This window comes from Glandiceps talaboti, chromosome 2 (genome assembly GCF_964340395.1).
Source record: "Glandiceps talaboti chromosome 2, keGlaTala1.1, whole genome shotgun sequence".
NCBI classification, from domain to species: domain Eukaryota; kingdom Metazoa; phylum Hemichordata; class Enteropneusta; family Spengelidae; genus Glandiceps; species Glandiceps talaboti.
In genome coordinates, this window is record NC_135550.1 from 25,846,945 (window position 1) to 25,866,696 (window position 19,752).

A 19,752-nucleotide genomic window follows, 5' to 3' on the forward strand; every position below is an offset into this window, starting at 1 on the left:
AGATACGTCTAACGGAAGTGATAATAGAGAGAACAATGACGAAATGATGCTGTTGAAATGATGAAACTAACAATATGGCAAAGTCATTAAGACTGCTTTACATTAAAACTACTTTTACATGTAATTATATGATGTGACATGTTCAGAACAAAGTACAATAATTACTCTGAATTACAAAGAGAGCATGAAATGACCAATACAATACAATACAATACAATACAATACAATACAATACAATACAATACAATACAATACAATACAATACAATACAATACAATAGTTTGATATTTGTTCATGTCTTTCTTTTCTCAGGTTCTGCTGGGTTTGTATTACATTTTTTTCTTTAAATACCTTGTACATATTTCAATACCTTATAGTGAGTTGGTGGGGTGGAAATTATTTATCTTTGAATAAAAAAATTGATTCATTAGATCATATCAATAGTATTTTACTTGATTTACAAAGGTTATAACATACAAGCAGTTCAAATTTTTTACCATTCAGCTTTCGATCTGTCTTGGTCGACGATCCTCACCTGAATGACAAATTCCATGGATAAGTTTTGTCAATCAATTGACCGATCGGTCAATTGATCTAACACAAGCTAATGAACATTTTCGCTCTGTATTTTTCTTGGTAGATTCTTACAGTTCAGTCAACCTACATACCAGATTACTAAAAAGTAATTTCTATTACATTACATTACATTACATTACATTACATTACATTACAAAGTTTCTATTCTTAAACAATGGAGTCAAGGTATCTTCAATGTCTTTTCCTGGCCGCCCATTATAAGGGAGTTGCAATAGTCAAGCTTTCATGACATTAGTCATTATGGCATGAACGAGTTTCTGACAAACTAAGTAAAGACTAATCACCTGTGCATCTGAACCGTTGTTTTAACATCATTTAGAACTCGACCGACGTTACGTTAACTTTTGTAATATATTGAAAGATGGCTTAACATTTCAACTTTGATCCGATCATATGGGAGATACCATGATTTCATTGTCTTGTTTGATGTAATTTAATTCAATTCATACTCTGTTCATACTGTGTGTGTGTGTGTGTGTGTGTGTGTGTGTGTGTGTGTGCGCGCGCGTGTGTGCGCGTGTGTGTCATGTTTTAGAAAAATGATGGAGGCAACCTGTTTTAGGTTTTACAGAGGGGGGTCAGAGAATTTTAATCAACCTGGGAAAATCTACTGACACCCCCCCCCCAAGAAAATGACCAGTCCCTAAGATTTTTCTTGATTCTTACTTTTATTATTGCACATCTTCAAAAAACGACATTCGAGTGAATGATTCAGGTTCGTTTAATCAGTGACCAATATTGTCTGGTATTTTTAATAGGTATGCTGCAAAACTACAGCTTTTATTAATTTGCAATTGATCCAAATCACATTCGTTTATTTGTTAAGTCTTGTATGTCTAAATCTGTCTTCGTTACTTCAAGGCTGTTGTTCAAAGAATGATTCAGATTTATTGAATCAGTAATCAATATTGTCTGGTCAGTATGCGTTGGGTATGCAGCAATGTATAGTTAATGTTTGCAACTTATGCAACTTATCAAAATGTCAATCATTTTTCTGATGTATACATCGATGTAGTTGATCATTTCCAATCATGCTAATTAAATACTCAAGTGTTCCGGGGTGACACCTGACATGGCAGATTCTTGTTCGTTACACCTTGCCGAACAATAATCAACTCAATCCGTTTAAAACAACAAATCTTCCCTTGAAATTGATCTCCTCTTAATCTGGAATTAACGAATAGTGTTACATATCACGTGGTAAACAGCTCCTATACCACTCTGTAAGCGACAAAGTAGCCAGCTTCTTGACCTATATAATTTTCAACTTGGTATTTCTCCACTTGCTGCAGAGATTTCCGTTCTAGCAAAGATTCCAATGTTGGTCCTTCAACACAAAACAGTGTATTAGCGTTGACACCAATGCATATCAAGCCATCTGAAAATACAATTAACAAATTTAAGTTATGTTTATACTGTTGTCAGTCACACTATTGTTTTTGAATATTTGTTTTTGGTAATTATTGAGACAGTACCTTCCAGCATCATGCATACTTACACCCATATCAACAGTGCCTTCCAGCACCGCACATTTGCAAATATACCGATGCAAACAGTACCTTCCATGTGAACAGTACCTTTCAGCACCGTATATTTACAAGTATACCGATGCGAGAAGTACGTACCTTCTAGCATATTAGAGTAAACGTACACACATACGAACAGACCATGTGAACAGTATCTTCCAGAATTGTACATACTTTAATGCGAGTTTAATATAGACCCATATGATCACTTGTCGGACTAATGTATGACCACGTTTCGCCAGGTAGATTCTTAGGGAGTGGTACACTTTGAAGGCCGGAGCTGGGCCGGCAGGTTGTGTGTGTGTGTTTGTTTTTTGTTATTGTTATTGTTATTGTTATTGTTGTTGTTGTTGTTGTTGTTGTTGTTGTTGTTGTTTGTTTGCGTGCGTGTGTGTGTGTATCGTACTGTAATAGACTGACACCCCCACCCATCTCTGACATTACATATTAGCGAGGTAGATTCTTATAATCATTCATGCGACTGTTTCAACATGGTGCAAGCTTTACACATTGTACCCTGAATATGTCTTACCTCTTCTAACGATTCTTACCCACTCGGTAAGGCATGAGTCATCAAGGTGGTTATCTAAGAATGCACCACTACATACTATTGCATCATATGTGTCTGAAAAAGACGATGACAGGAAAAGACCGTCTTTAGAATCTGAACATGTTGGACATGTTCGTGCTACTTTAATGTTTAAAAGAAAATTGTGACTAGGAGAATAATCTGATTTAAAGTACACGCTTTATATACGTTAATAATATATGTTATTACTAAATTCATTGGTTATATTTCAAGTTTTACACACTTGGGCAATGGTATTTCCATAGTAGCAAATTGTATGTTTTCTACCCATAAATTAATTTTTAGGGCATCAATATCCCTATCATATCATATGTGTTACAAAACTGGTTAGTGTTGGATAGGTATATTGATGTATTTTTACCTTCCGTCTTATCAAGTAATTTGCATAATTTACGATTTTCCGACATTTCTCTTCGAATTGCATATAATATGGTACATATAATAACTCCATATCAATGTGTAGGTGAGTTTAGTATGAAGGTTGGTTAAGTTGTACTAGCTATACAGTTTGCATTCTATATAGTCATGATATGATTCGCTTATCAACCTAACACATGTAGTATCTTGTAATCTGACCATACACAAGAGGCTGACCATATTCAGACTGTTGTCTGCTTAGTATGTATTGTAAGTAATGTTCTAGAATTTTACAACATCTCCATCAGGTCATTTAACAATCATCAAGTCGTCATTTTGGAATCTGAAATTCAGTCTTTTATGTTGTTTTTCCTCATTTCTTGACAATAAAGCTCAATGATAGCCTCAGAGACATTCTGATGTATCAATAACGGGACGCCACTAAAGGTATTTCAAGATCAAACCTGTCACATAAAACGTCCTCTAATAGTCATAAAATAAGATTGACGTACATTTTTGTATTTTATTCGGTTAGTGCTTACAGTTTTACATAAATCTACTCAAAGAATGCCACAAAAATAAACTAAACTAACTATTCTTGTAGCTCAGACAGGTTAAGACATCACCTCTCCATGTGACGATGATATCCTGAACAGTATTATAAATTCATTACATCCCTTTCATATCATACCGTTATAAAGATCAAACTATACATTCGTAGAATGACAAGTGGACCCTATTTTTCATGTCAATAACTAGATTTGCTTATACATAAAGATATACAAGTGAATATATGAATACATCAGCTGGTATGTTCATTACCTTTTCAAACTCAAATATTGTAGTTAAGACATAGCGTTAGTTTCGTTTGGGACAGTCTGTTTATTTAACCTCTTCAGTGAAATTTTATATCTTTATATAATTACATTTTTGCATATTTCTATCATTACTTTATCAAGTATATAATAAGATATTTCTTTGGACTGAAAGAAAATATAGAGCGAATGTGTCCATTAAATAGCACATGGTTATGTTTGTTACAGAATTAGTTCTGAAAACAAAGCATCATAAAATTGAATAACAATATAATGTTCAATATGAACTGTAGACTGTAAAATCACCTGATGCAATCAGATTCATATCATTCACCAAAGGCATGACTGGCCCTCTCGATATTGATAATAACAAAAGTGCACTTGTCCTATAAAGAGTATTTATATTGCTATCGTAATGATTAATTTTCATAATCAATGATTTTCGGTAATTAGGCAATATCATAAATATGCAAGCTTCATATTTCATATAGTTTGGTGTAATTAATTTGCCAATTAAGAGGTATATCATACATGACAAGTCAGAATTTTGCATTCTAACAGTTACTGTGTGTAGGAAAATAAATACAAGGTTTTATATGAAAGAAAACATTCACTTTACATGTGTATTTTTAAAAAAAGATTTAAGTATTGTTTTATTACCTTCATTTACTCCTTCTATTGGTTCAGTTCCAATTTTCGCACAAATTAATTTCTTATATATACCCTTTTCTTGCGCTTGATCTAAGATTGCCTGTGACAAATCTAGGGCATCGATATCTTTATACCCTAAACGATGCAACTGCAATGAACCAGAATTTATTGTAACTATCGTCCTTATCACTATCAAATTTAGTTATGTATATCGAAAGAAAGGTATGCAATGTTAAATCAGTAATCAAATGATTGTGAATTACATGGAATGCATTAAAATGATGACATATTTATGTGACATTCTCACCTCTTGACCAACCAGACCTGTACCAGCTGCGCAATCCAAAATTTTAGCATCTTTGTTTGTCATAAGTTTGGATAATCCCTCGGCAGCGTACCTCGGGGCGTTCCATCTCAAAGATTCAAGATCCTAGGTAAAATAGGTAGGATATCACGGTCAAAACCCAAGTAGCTTAAACCTAGTAGATCCTACAAGAATTTGAACAACTCCCTACCCTCATTTTGTACAAGATAAGAGCATGAATATAATATCATACATGGTCAATATTTATTAATTATAAATGTATACGTATGCTATTTCACTTGTGCATGACAAGTAAATCTCAGCTCTTTACCTTGTCGTATTCTTCACTCCACTTATCATAGAAAGTTTTGACTTCCTGGACTGTCATTCCTGGATTACGAATGTCTGCTAATCTCTCAGTGCTAAAATCATCCATACTTTGAAGAAAGAAAATAATAAAAATAGTGCTAATTGCGTTGTAACACAACTGCAAAGTTTGTGATAATTAAAAAAAACACTCGTTTATCCACATGCTAATCCATCCTTGCTGTTACCTAAGTTTGCAATGTGTAACATCATTTTAGTATTGGTATGTGGAGTTTCTTGGTTGCTGGGTGACTTTATGTAATATTTGTTGAATATTAAAAATCAACTTGCCTACCACTGTTCCTATCTATGTCATAAATATACATCGTCATTTGCAATTGGCTGTTGTTATGGGCATGGTCTTGTTGCTAAGTATAGGTATACTAGTATTCACTTTCTGGGTATTTATCCACTTGCCTATCAACCTTTTGTATGTTATCTTTGCAAAATGTGCGCAACCATTTGGTTGTTACTGTGAAAACATGGGATCATTACTTGCATGTTACATTGGAAAGGCGTGCGGTGTGAAAAGGTATTCTTAAATTTTCCTAGGTTTTACGACACCGTTGATTAACTTATGATTGTTCCAACAACACGGACGTCCTTAAATTCGCCGAGAGAGCTTCCGTTACTACATTTGTAAGTCTTGTTTTTTCAGTATCTTACATTTCGATTATTTTTACCGACTCTTCAGAACTGTACTTGGAAACTCGTGTTTTAATTTTCTGAACATAGGATTTTGTCAATGTTACATAATAGATCGCCAGGTTCACATTTATAGTCGGTCATACAGCTGTAACCGGCTATTAGGGGTGGACCATTTGATAACCGGGGGGGGGGGGCTTGGAAGATTTCGGGGGGAAAAAAGATGCCAAATAGATTTGCTTGTAAAAAAAATTCCGGATATGAGTGGGTGATGGAAAAAAAAGATGGACCACTGCTGCTAGAAAAAATGTCTTGGCAGGGAAATGATGCACAGGTTCGAGTATACTGTTCAACCTGCTCGTACCTCTCCTACCAGGACACTTGTCAAATCATGACGGTTTCAAACACATGTCAGGGACCAGTCCGTTTCGTTAGCCTGTGGTACATATATGTATTTGTTCTTGTCTGTGTTTCTTTCATAAATGGTTTAAATATTACTTCATGTAAGGGTTCAAACATAACTATACATAAAAATATTATTTTTTATAACATGGAAAACCTATTTAAAAAGTTATATTTACTTTAGCTTTTCGATGCTTGGCAATACATATCTAAGAATTTCCTAAATAGAAACAAAAAACTGCAGATCTGGTGGGGGGTGGGGGCTTGGACTCCATCCCCCCAGAGGCCACTCATTCGTTAAACCAACAATAAGATTCACCAAAATTGATAAATAAAACTTGAAAAGCTTCTAGGGGAGACCCCCTAGGAGGTAGACATGTCCAAGCCTCAAATCAAAGTTCTTCCCTCCACCTCTTACTGTCAAGATGCTATGAAACTTTATTTCAAAAATGTTTCAACCATCTGTAGTTGTGAGATGTCTTGTAGAGCTTGCAAATTATTAATATTGTCTGAAAGTGTCTGTTAATAGCCTGAAAATTGGCTTTAAGAGTTAAAATCCTCCAGGGCTTCTAGGGGGACACCCTTAGAACCCCCCTCCCCATAAGAGGTAGATATGATCCAGTTTCAAATCAAAGTTCCTTCCTCCACCTCTTACTGTCAAGATGCTATAGAACTTTATTTCAAACATGTTTCAACCAAATGTAGTTGCTTTTTACATGTTAGAGCTGTCTTGTAAAGCTTGCAAATTATTGTCTGAAAGTGTCTGTGAATAGCCTAAACATTGCCTTTAGAAGTAAAAAACCTCCTGGGCTTCTAGGGGAGACCCCTTGATCCCCCCCCCCATTCACACACACTCACACAAGAAGTGGACATATCCCAGTCTCAAAGCTTTTCCCTCTACAGCTTACTGTCAGATGCTATGAAACTTTATTCACGGGGGTCAGTGATTTTTTGTCAGCCCAATGGAAAAAACTATTCTCAGGCAAGCAGGTGTGAAAAAAAATAATGACTCTCCACCAATCTTCCAAGCCGCCCCCAGGATATCGAATGGTCTACCCCTTATTGACATCACATAATCTAGGTCAAGACTGTCATTATTACGTACTCAATGTATCCCGTTACTCTCAGCAATCAGGAATGTAAATGGAGTACATTGAGTACGTAATACGGCCAGTCCTAGACTATTAAGTACATGTGTAATGACATGAATAGAATAAAGTACAGCCTGTAGTACAGGGAGCTGTGTTGTGACAATAATAGAGTCATAATTACTGGATGTACTGATTACATTATTCAGTTTAAGGATTGTGGCTGTTCCACCATTCCTTTCTGTTCCTGATGTAACTACTGATGTAATGTTCTTGTCATCTTATTTGGGATTGAAATAAACAGATCATTTATTTATGCAATGACTTCGACTGTTGTTTATTTTTTTTCATTCCATTTTTTAGTTGTTCGTTTTGCTCTTTAGTTTTGGTCTTTGACTATCCTGAAATTTACTGACAACCTGGTAGACTCAAACTACAAGAGCTAGTCAGGGCATTTGTATCAATTATGTATGCATAAACTACACATATTGGTAATGTGGATGTTTGTTTAGCACTTTTCCAGGGTATACGTAACTAAAGGAAATGTAAACAGTCGAAACAAGTGACACAATGAACTACAAAACAAATTAAAAGTGGGTTCAACAGGGTTGAATGTGTTGAAATAATCATTAAACAAATCCATCATTTGGGGGGGGGGGGTATGTGTGTGCAATTGGCCCAGCACGTATGTTCTATAGAAATAGTACAGTGCATGTAGCATGTACCGTATCAGATTGAATCAGTATATACCCCTTTCCTACTTTTGTTGTACCTTGGAGTAATTATACAGTATAATTACTCCAAGGTCGTACGTACACATAGGGGCTTCTTTAAACTGGTAGGAATATATAGTCAAAAGGTTGTTATATTTAGTCTGTAGACAAGGAAAACAACAATCTATGAAATATTACACGCCCCTGTGCACGTACATACCTGTATGATAGTGTCCCCTTTCCTGTGTCCTGATAAACGAAGTAGCAGAGGAAACCCTGGAATCCAGAATGCAACTGACGACTTCTGTTGTTCGTAGAAAAAACAAAAACCACTATTGGTCAAACATGGAGGTCGAATTTACCTCCAGACTTTACCTCCAAGTCAAGTCACGTTTTTTTTTTATCAGTACGGACATTCATATGCAAATAGCTGTCTATTTATACAAGATCCGATCTGAGCATGAGCATGCATGCATGTACAAGATCCGATCTGAGCATGTATGTACATACGGGCCGATGAAAAGTGGTAGAGTTGACTTCTCAGACAGACGTCAGAGGCCTCGAGGCCTCAGACAGGCGTCAGAGGCCTCTTTTACAGAGGTCGCGCACAGAGCTCAGACCCTAGATTTCGCCCAAATGAGTCATTTTACAGTCTGAACCGATCCCCCGATGTATCATATTTACATGGCAGATATTTGATCGTGCCTCAAAGTGGACTGCTTGACTAAATGCTTTATAACTTTAAGATAGCATCATACTAAAGTAGCGACTACACACGGTAAATATATTGAAAAGGGAATTTCATAGCATCTTGACTGTAAAAGATAGGGGGGGGGGAGAATTCGAGATGAGAATATGTAGGTCCCAAGGGGTCTCCCCTAGAAGCTCTGGAGGTTTTCTGACACTTAAGAGTCAAATTCTAGGGTATTCACATCCCTTTGGGCAATAATTTCCAAGCTTTACAAGACAGCACCAACATGTAATTAGCAACTACTTTATAGGGTTGAAATTATTTTTTTTGATAGTTTAATAGCATTCATCTTGACAGTAAAAGGTAGGGAGAAAGCTTGAGATGGGAATATGTACATTCATCATGGGAGGGGGGTCCTAGGGGGTCTCCCCATAGAAGCCCTGGAGATTTTTTGCCAATTTTTAGGCTATTCAGACCTTTTCAGACAACTATTTCCAAGCTTTACAAGACAGCACCAACATGTAAAAAGCAACTACATAGGGTTGAATTTTTTTTTTGATACTTTAATAGTATGCATCTTGACAGTAAAAGATAGGGGTAAGCTTGAGATGGGAATATGTACACCCATCATGGGAGGGGTCCTAGGGATTTTTTACTCTTGAAAGAAACGTTTAATAACATCTTGACAGTAAGAGGTAGGGGAAGAGCTTTAGACTATATGTCCACCTCATGCGTATCCCTATCCGAATGTGTTATTAGGCTATATCTTAAGAAGGCACACTTCAAAATCAATATAATTTGGTACATACATTGATGATAGCAATGTGCATGTGCAATATAAAGTTTGATAACATAGCTTGTAGTTTTAATGAATCATTTGCATAATTAATGGTTTTCAGTAATTAGGCTTTATCCTAAGAATGCTCACTTCAAATTGAATATAATTTTGTGCATACTAATAATTAAAGCATGTCATGAAAAACTTGTTGATGTTTTAATGTCATTTGCATAATTAATGATTTTCTATGTTCAAGTTCAATATAATTTGGTACATACATTCATATCAGGTCTCATGAAATGTACTGATGTAACTCTTAGTTGATGACTCATTTGCATAATTAATGATTTTGCAGTAATTAGACTATATCTTAAGAATACATCCTTCAAATTCAATATAATTTGGTAGATACTTCAAACATAACTAATCCCACATGTTCTGAAAAGCTTGGTAATGTAACCTTTAGTCTTAATGAATCATTTGCATAATTAATGATTTTCAGTAATTAGGCTACATCTTAAGAATGCATACTTCAAATTCAATATAATATGGTACATACTTCAAACATAACTAATCACACATGTTCTGAAAAGCTTTGTGATGTAGCTTTTAGTTTTAATGAGTCATTTGCATAATTAACGATTGTTAGTAATTACGCTACATCTTAAGAATGCATACTTCAAATTCAGTTAAATTTGGTACATAGTTCAAACATAACTAATCACGTGTTCTGTTGCATTCCAAATTATTGTGTGTAGGAATGAAAATCCAATCTAAAGACTTTCCCCTCATGGAAGGCATTCAGTTTAAATTCATTGTTTTTATCTGAGGTTATATTATTTTGTGATGTTGGTATGATGCCACCGCTGCCACTGGTTCCAAATCCTACTGCTACCCCATCCCACCATTGCCACCGCTGTCATCCGATGTCTCACTAATAGCTAGCTTGTATTACTAGCAATTGCCAATGATTAATGTAGTTTGGAATTTATATGCTCAGACTAATTGGTTTGGAAAAATGCCACTCTCAAACTGAATGGTCATAAAGGGACTGTGATAAAATACATCAGCCTAATTGACTATATGCAAATGAAGTCAATATGTAAATGTGCCCTTGTTGGGATGAGCACAAGAGTGACATCATTTACATATAGCAAATATTACGTAAATATTTACAAACAGGTATGCTGATAACGGCTGGGGGGGGGGGGAGACAACATAGTCACAGATCGCAATGTAAACAAGGCTATAAATGTCTGGTCTCTGACCAGATAATGCTGATACTTAAATTACTGTCTACAAGGGAAGTGATGATTTTGATGATGCAAGAAAATAAATTAATTCAACTTTAGTGTGTGATCTGACCACTTTTTCAGAAAAACACAAATTGAAGTCTTCAAAAACGTGACATTCTGGGAAAACAAAGTCTCTTCACCCAAGCTACACCAGACTGACTCAGTGAAAATTTGACAAAATGATTTCTTTTGAAAAACAAGTTTTCATTTTATTCATGTTGTTAATGATGCATTAACATCATTATTTCACAAGTGAAAAACTGTTTGTGTAAAAAATGTTTCAAATTTCTCTTTATCTTTACACTACACAATCATTTCTATAATAAATATTTCTGTGCAATATATACAACATATCCTCTCACTCTTTTAATTTTTTTTTCCTTCAAATTTCATCATGAAAAAAAATCAAGATGAAACAGTTGCAACTATTCTCACATGACTATTACCAGGTACCCTTTACAAATGGTTTGACCACAAAAGTGGTTGCTCAAGAAATCTGAATTTTTCACGTAAGCATGACAATGTCTAACATTAGGTTTACAAACTCAAATTTACTTCTAAATGTTACGACACAACTTCACAAATTGTACAATCTCTGAGAATATTTGACAATTTGTAAAATTTTGACAACTAAAATTGGTTGATAAGGATTCATCAAAGTACACCAGTTATGTGAGACATTGCTATGGTCTTATTATTACTTTTAACCAACAGATCCACAGAGTTGTAATGGCCATGTGAGAATTGTTGTATTTTACAAAACATGATCGGAATTTGACACCATTTCAATCGGATGATCAAAAATATGACATCCAAAATTTGCACTTCAAGTTGACAATTGCACCATCATTATGACAACACTTTACACACTTTCATCTCATGATTAACTTCAACTGTCTATCATTTTTCAACCGTGGCTATTTCAGGAAATGCGACATCATCCAATATTCAGTCAGTGCAGTTGTAAATAAATAATCTTTCTGAGACAAGAAATTATAACTTTTCAGAAGTACACGAAATTTCATCATGATTCTCTAAACATTAAAAGAATACAGCACTTTTTAAGTCAAACAAAAAATACTGTTAGTCCATATGTATCAAAAGCTTGTTATATTTTATCGATATAAAACAAAATGTACAAAAGAGATCCAATATATACAATCCAAGATTTAGTATTGACATATATTTTAACTTTGTATTCTTATTTTTAAAAAATTAGAATTTGGCACAATGTGTATGAAAGTTGGATTTCTCCCTTCGATATGCAATTAACCTCCAACTGCTATATAATTTTACAACTCATGTCATCAGCACTACAAACTATGTCAATACAGGAAAACACACTCAAAGAGTTAAGAAGACACACTAGCATTGTTTTAGCAGAGAAATGGAATTAGATTACTGCCCTTCTTATAGGAAAGTACTCCATAGACTACAACATGTTATGTAAGACAAACGGCTTGAGTTTAGACCTTATTTTAGGACACCAAAATAATTTGACTATTGTATAGTATACTTATGCTGCATATCAAAACTGGCATTGTTAGACATGTCTTAGTATTTTAGTATAAATATGCATTGTTTTGGAATTGTACCTTCTAGAGAAGTTTGTTTTCAGATAAAGTTGTGAAAACATAATACAGTCAATTCAAATCTTTCAACTTTCACTCTGCCAAGGGTTGGCTTAGTTATCAATACAACATAAAGCGGTCGTTAAACTCTTAGAAGTTTTCCTTCCTGTCACTGTACAAAATATTTTACTGTGTTTGGCCATATTTGACATACAGTATGCACAACTACTGCATCAAATATTTGGTCTATCTACTAGGTAGCAGCACATTAGTTCATCTCGCAATCAGTGTGATGCAGCAGTACCTTTATCATTGAGCTGCAGCTGTAATAATCATTTTATGGATGTCTGCACTCCTTCTGGGTTTTCCTCTGTCTTTATTATTGAGCTGCAGTTGTAATACTTATTTTAGGCGTGTCTGCACTAGTTCTTTGTTGTCTCTGCCTTGTACTTGTGGACGCTGACCCATCTGATGAAACTGCTGATATTCGGCCAGCAGCACCTCCAGGTCTTCGTGAATCCATCATGCTACCACGACGACTGCTAACACCTACAGCTGGGGTGGCCATACTACTCCTGTTATCACCTGAACCACTTTCTAATTCCTATAATAATTTAGAATGCATAATGTTTGAATATTGAGAATGAATACAACAATGCAATGTGAATCATAGCACAAGCCAAAGATATTGTAAAACTGGATATTCAACAACTGATCATATTCACAATGATTTGCATATATGGTCATTTACATATTCATGTTTGTACAACATATTGATTTGTCAGTGATACCTTTCATTTCAAGATCCTATCAAAACTGATTTTTTTTTTTTACTGTGAATCAATTTTATACAAATGAAGCGACTTTGTCAGAGAAAAAACTACCATAATTCTGAAAAAATTATGGAAATGTGGTCCTAATTAATGATATATAGTGCTATGATGGAACACACATTCATCAAAAATGCCAGGCAAACATGCAATAAAGACCTATAATGGAATTGTGGCCTACGCATTTATACCAACTCTAGATCTTTTGGTATGCTAAATTCAGACTGTATATATTACTAGTCCAACTTACAATAGAGGTCACAGTACTGGTAGTAAATAAGCATCCTTTCAAATCAAAAACAAAGATTAGATAAACACAACAAATTTTCATTCAAATGTCTTTTTATACATCCCCGGATAAGGTATCTAATAGCTCATTCCTTTGGCTAAAATTGTAAAAACTAACAGTGTCCATTGTGGGAGGATTTTGACAATGAAAACAATGAAATTTAAAAGATACCATAAATGCTAGTATGTTAGTACAATCTGCAACAATGTAAGTATAAAACAGACATATCAATATTAGCAAAGTTAGTTCAAAAAAAAAAATTGAGTTCAAACAACACTGCAATCTGAGAGTGTTTGATGCATGTTTACATTCATTTAGGTGGAAAGCCACAGGGCAAGTGAACTGCGAGTGGATGTTGACTTTAATCGGTCCTGTGAGGGCAGTAGGCATGGTGGGGGCAAAGAAAAAACATGAATTAATTCCAAATATATTCTAAATCATAAAATTCGAAATCTCTGACATTGAAAGCATGAAAACCATACAAGAAAGATGAATGTATTCTGTAGGAAGTGGCCTACAAGATTGATACATTTGTATTGATGAACACAATACTGTATTCTGTAATAGTCCAAATATTTTGAAAGACGATATTGGGCCAATGTATTATAGAGGAACAGAAAACAATTGTTTTTAAATCACTGCTTCACTACATCAATATATTTAATATTGAAATATCCTGGCAATTGCCTCACACAAAAACAATAATATTATTTTTTAAATGAAAAGCAGTGTAGCGAAAAAAAAATCAATGAAATGGCACCCTGACATAAATTATTACATTTCTGTGGTGTGTAGCAAAAACTATGACAAAACTATAATCAGAGTGAGTGCTTTTAGGTGTTCCCTGTGTCAGTAAACCTAATTTCTTGTCAGGATAGACTCTCCCTGCATTCAATAGCATTGGGTTATTCCAATTATTCAGAGAAAATAGGGAGAGCAGCATACAAGTTATCTTACCTTCCACTGTAGACCATCACTGATAGAAAACGTGATGATGGTGGCACCACTTTTTCCTGTCGGGTTGACCGAGGGTAGTCTGAAAATTGTATTAGGTTCTTCCATATCCAAAAAGGCTTTCAATCGTTCTTGAGTTAGTTTTTGAGTTTTGGAAACAGCTGTTATGTAAGGAAACAGAGATAGTGCGTGTTATCTGGTTGTGAAATATGATATATCAACATGTTATGACAGACAAATGTGATCTGGTTGTGAAAAATGAGTTTTTTCTCTAACAGTTCAATTGCCATTTAGTGGCTGTTTACACAATAGGGGAGATAATTTTCCTTCATGGCATTGTTGTGTTATTCATGACATATGAAATATTTAAACATCCTGTTAAGACAGAACTTTAGAAAAAGTTGCTCTTAAGCAAACTACTATGTAAACCTCATGGCTCCACAGGAAAGATAACACTATGCCATCTTTGAATTGTACTCCTTTTCATTCAACTGGGTTTCATCACTAGAGGGCAGTGTTTCATGTTAGGGTCTACTTTCACTACTTACATGGTTCTCTGTCAAGTTTCTTGTTATCAAATTGTCTGACAAAGCCAGCCCAGTATGGTAACATTTCCCTGAAAACTGTGAGTTGAGCTTCATCAAACAAAGTGGGGTTGTGTGGGTCTTTGCCTCGATCTCGGATGTAATTTTCACCGTATCGGATCAGTTTAGCTGCAACATCCGATGGAATGTCAATCTAGGTAAGAGTAATAGGGAAAACCATAAATTGATATACAAATATACTCAGAATATAGATCAATAGACATTACAGAATGGCAATGTTTTTTGAGAGTTTACACTTAATCAGCTGACTAAAGTAAACTTTTTCTACAACAATGGAGTGTAAAGACAGTGTTTCAGTGGTCGCACTGCCAGACTTCATGACATTGCTTTTTCTGTATTAAAGGCACTTCACTGCTCGGAGTGATTTTTGTTTGCCTGACAGAAAGATGAATGTCACAAGGCCTGGCAAAGAGACTAGCATTTCAGCTGCTTTATACTTTGACATGTTTTAGCCACGTGAGGGCACTATCACTTGGAAACAGATTTGACATACCTGTACTGATGGTGTAGTGGCTTGTGAATCCAGAAAGCAATCTACAATCACTTCTACTTTCTTCTTTAGAAGAACTTGATCAGAGTAGGCATGATGACCATCCTGTAAGAACAATATGGGAAAATGAAAATTGGATGGACATATCATCTGTTGTTTGGAAGAAAGGAGACCATGTCTCTTTGAGGTACAATCTGAGTTTATATTGTTTTTGTTTGGTGGTTGTTTTATTTGTCCCTCTTTTTTGGTTTAGTGTGTGTGTGTGTGTGTGTGTGTGGGGGGGGGGGGGGTGATGCCCCAAGTTACACTTCCAACACAATACAGTGTAAATATCAATCATTGTTTAGTACATTGGGATATAATATCTGATTGTAAATGTTTTGTTTTTGTAACATCAAACATTTTGGTTTTAATCATCTTTGAGTAATATTTCATAAAGTAAGTAACAGCCTTTTCACATCCTTACCGATATCTATTTTGTACATTGGTTATATTTGATTATGATAAATAAACAGGATGGTATAAAGTCAATGTATAGAGGTATATGATGCTGGAGTACAAAGTATCAACATATTAAGCTGTGGTACTTGTTGTCATGGTTACAATACTTTCAACTTACCTTAAATCTTTGTACTTCTAACCAGAAATCTAAATCATTAGGTAACAACGGAAGGTTATCATTTTCACCATGTGTCGCCAGATATTTCTGAAAGTATCTAAGTCTCAGTGGTTTCTCTCCTCTTGATGCTATCATCAATTCTTGGATGAAGTCAGTTTTATCTTGATTTGTGGGCTGACTCTTACCTGGTTGCTGTTAGAAAGATTGTCAAGTGATGAGATTCAGAGATTGGATATATACTCATTGTTGTCATGGTAATGTATGTTTTGTCATGTGACTGGTATGATGTCATTGGTGTTGAGTTGCTGGCACCACATTTTGTGTTAAACACCAAAATGAAGCAAAATTTCTATTTTGCATGTTTAGTTGGAATATGTCACCCCATTCCCTTCTCAGTTCATGCATTATTGAAAATTGTCCTTGTCTTTCCATTTAACCCAATATGATGAAAAACACACCATTTCCCGACTTAAAATCCATTGTTGGTGACACCAACATGCATTAAACAATAAACTTGATAAACAAAACATTTCAAATTAACAACCATACATTTACAAAATAAAATATTTACCCTTTATAATATTTAAACTATAGTTTTAATTGTTCACCAGGTTAGATATTATCATTATAAATACCCACAAAATAAATCTTAATAACTGTCCTCTAGGTTTAACCACCGCTATTGTGAGATATCTACAATCTATGCACTGTGAATAGCATTAAGATACTAAATGCAGTGATGGTGTTTAGTTCTAGAGCAGCTTCCCTGCACTTACACCATGACCTCTGAACTTCCTGCTGCACCAACGTTCCATACAACAGTTCTCATATGATGATTACAATTTGACGAGAAGTTTGATGACAGAATTTTTTTGATCAAACATCAGAAATAAGCTAATTTTAAACTGTGATAAAACGCTAAAGAGACTTTTACACTTGAACCTTGTCATGTTCAATGTTAATTAACAGCAATGATGTACAATTTGTAACAAAAGTTTTGACATTTTGAAAGGTTTGATTTTTTGTTGAGAAATTGTCATGCACAGAAATTCTGATTTTTGAATGATGAATTTTGCAGTCACTTTATTCATTCTTTAAATTGTAATGGTCATGAAAATCGTAGTATCCATTAGTGATTAGGTGTTATATATGAAGTTTAGTGCTATCTGCTATATTCAATTATATGAACAGATGTCATATGACATATTGCAATATTACAAAAATATGCACAAGCATACTAAAAATTAAACCAACACCAAAAACAAAATATCATTGCAGGCAGGAGAAAAAAGAAAGAAAGCATTTTGGCGTATTTACAGCATGCAGTATTTGGATGTGTGCCTACAGGTAATGTGACAGTGTGTTCTTGATATACAACATAGCCCTACCATGATCTAAAAATACAGACATGAAACGAATACCCTGCGACAAACCTTGTAACGTTTTTTCCGATTACGCTTTGCAATTTTGTCCACCTTTTTAAGAAAATCGGAGGATGGAGTGGCTGCAACAGGGCTTGGAGGAGAGTCACTTATGGACTCGTTCTGATTGGAAGAAGGCACTGCTTGTAATAACAAAGATGGAGTCTCTGGCACGGGAGGCAGAGTTGATGATTGTGGTTGAGGTGGAGGTGAAAGGTCAAGTTGAGGTTGAATGTCACTAGTGGGGTCAGATGTCTAGACAAAGCAATTGACAAGAGACAATAGAGAGATGAAGAATTCACACAATTACATTTACAATGAGATGACAGCCACACAATGATGGATACAAAAAGCTTTTACATAAAAAACCTTACTTTGAGGACGCACACACAGATGTTTTAGTTAAAATGCTAGTACACGAATGGGTAATGAATATGATGATGTCAGCCCTCTGGTTCTAAACGGCATGCACACACAATAACAGATCATCAGACAACATTAAAAGGAATGAAGGAAATAATTATCAACAAACATATGTTTTGAGTGTATGTAATGCACACATTAGGAGTTACCATGGTTACATACACACAGATAACAAAACTATGAAATTGTTATACACATTATTAGATTGTTGAGAAAATCACAAGAATTATAAGAAAAATAACAGCTGAATTTACAAAATCACACAACACAACATTCAATTGCCATTTTATTGTGAAAGCAACACTGACCACCTGGTAGGGCTGGCTTGTACACATTGACAACAAATGGGAATATTAAGGAAAAAAGCCAAGAGAATTCGTGAACTTTTGTCAATGAAAGATAAAATAACAGACAACACTGTCAGTATAGAAAGAGCTCAAGCTAGAAAGAAGAAAAGTTGAAGTTAATACAATTGAGTAAAGACAGTATCTGTTATAAAGTTTGGAGTTTGAAAGTGTCAGAAGTACAGAACCTATAACATTTGAAGAAGTTGTTTGAAAAGATAGTAGTAAAGAGTAGATTTAGTGGACTACATTGTCTTGCTGATAATTTCAAAAAAATCATAGAGCTGAAGACAGAGAAGGGACCGGTATAATTTCCAACATGGCTTCTCCAAGCTTTGGAAAATTCTGTTAACTTCTTATCCTGCCTCAATATACGATTACACGTACATTGAAATGTTAAAGATTGTGATATCGTTCCAGTTGACATTAATTCTGTTAATGCAGACTGTGCATCATGATTTCTTGCTACCACTTGGTAAAATACCCTTTGCTACCTGCTTTAATACAAAATCTACACACATACTGTCAACCATTATCCACAAATCTTAACATGGTGATTTACAAGTCATAGAGTTTTAGCATATTAACTTCACTACAAGAGCACAATTCAATTCCAAAAGTCAATATTTTGCTGTTATTTATCTCAGCTTAGTCTGTAATTCAAAATGATGAAATTACTCACAGCTTCACCCTTCCCTGGAGTTATATGATGTCTGTTAGTACCATACCTCGATTTATTGGTCGTGCGAGGTTTACGCTTGTAAGCTGGTGTGTATCTGACTTTGACTTTTCTCTGAAGAACGTCGTCATTGAATATACACATATCATCAAGATGCAAGTCTTAATTTAACGTTTTTACAAAAATCACATGCACAAAAATTCACTTTTAGGTTTATATCCTTAATTTGTGCCTTTGAATCTCATGCATTTGTAAAAAAATGTTCACCTCAAATGTGTTCAAAACCAAGTCATGCATGCACAAAAACTATTTTATCAATTTTTATTTTAATCATACCACACATTCAAACCTGAAGGCCATGGAAAAAAAAACTAAGTGGGCTGGGGTCAATAACATATAATGTAATTATACATTCAGTCTTGGCAAGGTACATGCTTGGACAGGAAATATACTGACATTCTTCATTGCCAAAACATCCGTGACGATAAGTATTTGATTAAAGGCAGTCTGCACTGCACATCATGCAATTATTTGTAAAAATAAAAATCCACCACAAACCATATTTCTAGATCCATGCCACTTTCAATTCATCTGTACTAACAAAGCTCATATTTCATTATTATTTTTTACAAATTATAAATTATTTGTTCTAATAGTTGTCAGGGGTTTCTGACGATGTGAAATTCTTAACTTTTCATGCAAGTAGTCAA

The 19,752-nt window shown here is 34.7% G+C and overlaps 2 protein-coding genes across 6 annotated transcripts in view; both read right to left on the reverse strand.

Annotated features, from left to right (window-relative positions):
• Positions 1-1,436: 1,436 nt before the first annotated feature.
• Positions 1,437-8,447, reverse strand: LOC144453728 (methyltransferase-like protein 27). The gene is made up of 6 exons (XM_078145069.1): positions 8,274-8,447; positions 5,171-5,276; positions 4,843-4,965; positions 4,545-4,683; positions 2,656-2,748; positions 1,437-1,975 (listed from the first exon to the last, which is right to left on the reverse strand). Exons 2-6 carry the CDS (start codon positions 5,273-5,275, stop codon positions 1,809-1,811), a joined length of 627 nt encoding a protein of 208 aa, XP_078001195.1. The 5' UTR covers position 5,276; positions 8,274-8,447; the 3' UTR covers positions 1,437-1,808.
• Positions 8,448-11,061: 2,614 nt separating this feature from the next.
• LOC144451207 (uncharacterized) overlaps positions 11,062-19,752 on the reverse strand; it is a 36,060-nt gene continuing 27,369 nt past the window's right edge. For 4 of the 5 annotated variants that reach the window (XM_078142031.1, XM_078142024.1, XM_078142018.1 and 1 more), the window contains 6 exons: positions 17,609-17,851; positions 16,176-16,367; positions 15,560-15,661; positions 15,010-15,199; positions 14,465-14,622; positions 11,062-12,992 (listed from right to left, as the gene is read on the reverse strand). In XM_078142031.1, the coding sequence (XP_077998157.1) occupies positions 12,768-12,992; positions 14,465-14,622; positions 15,010-15,199; positions 15,560-15,661; positions 16,176-16,367; positions 17,609-17,851 (1,110 nt within the window). In that variant the 3' untranslated portion in view covers positions 11,062-12,767. The remainder of the gene's footprint in view (positions 12,993-14,464; positions 14,623-15,009; positions 15,200-15,559; positions 15,662-16,175; positions 16,368-17,608; positions 17,852-19,752) is intronic. The other variant, XM_078142038.1, reaches the window with a different exon arrangement.

What these genes read in the sequence shown, in the direction of transcription:
- LOC144453728 (XM_078145069.1), bottom strand. Translation starts at nt 5,275, where the DNA reads ATGGATGATTTTAGCACTGAGAGATTAGCAGACATTCGTAATCCAGGA. An exon ending in AATAGAAGGAGTAAATGAAG is followed by an intron (nt 2,749 to 4,544) that starts GTAATAAAACAA and finishes CGTCTTTTTCAG; the next exon opens with ACACATATGATGCAATAGTA. An exon ending in GGTAAGAATCGTTAGAAGAG is followed by an intron (nt 1,976 to 2,655) that starts GTAAGACATATT and finishes TTGTATTTTCAG; the next exon opens with ATGGCTTGATATGCATTGGT.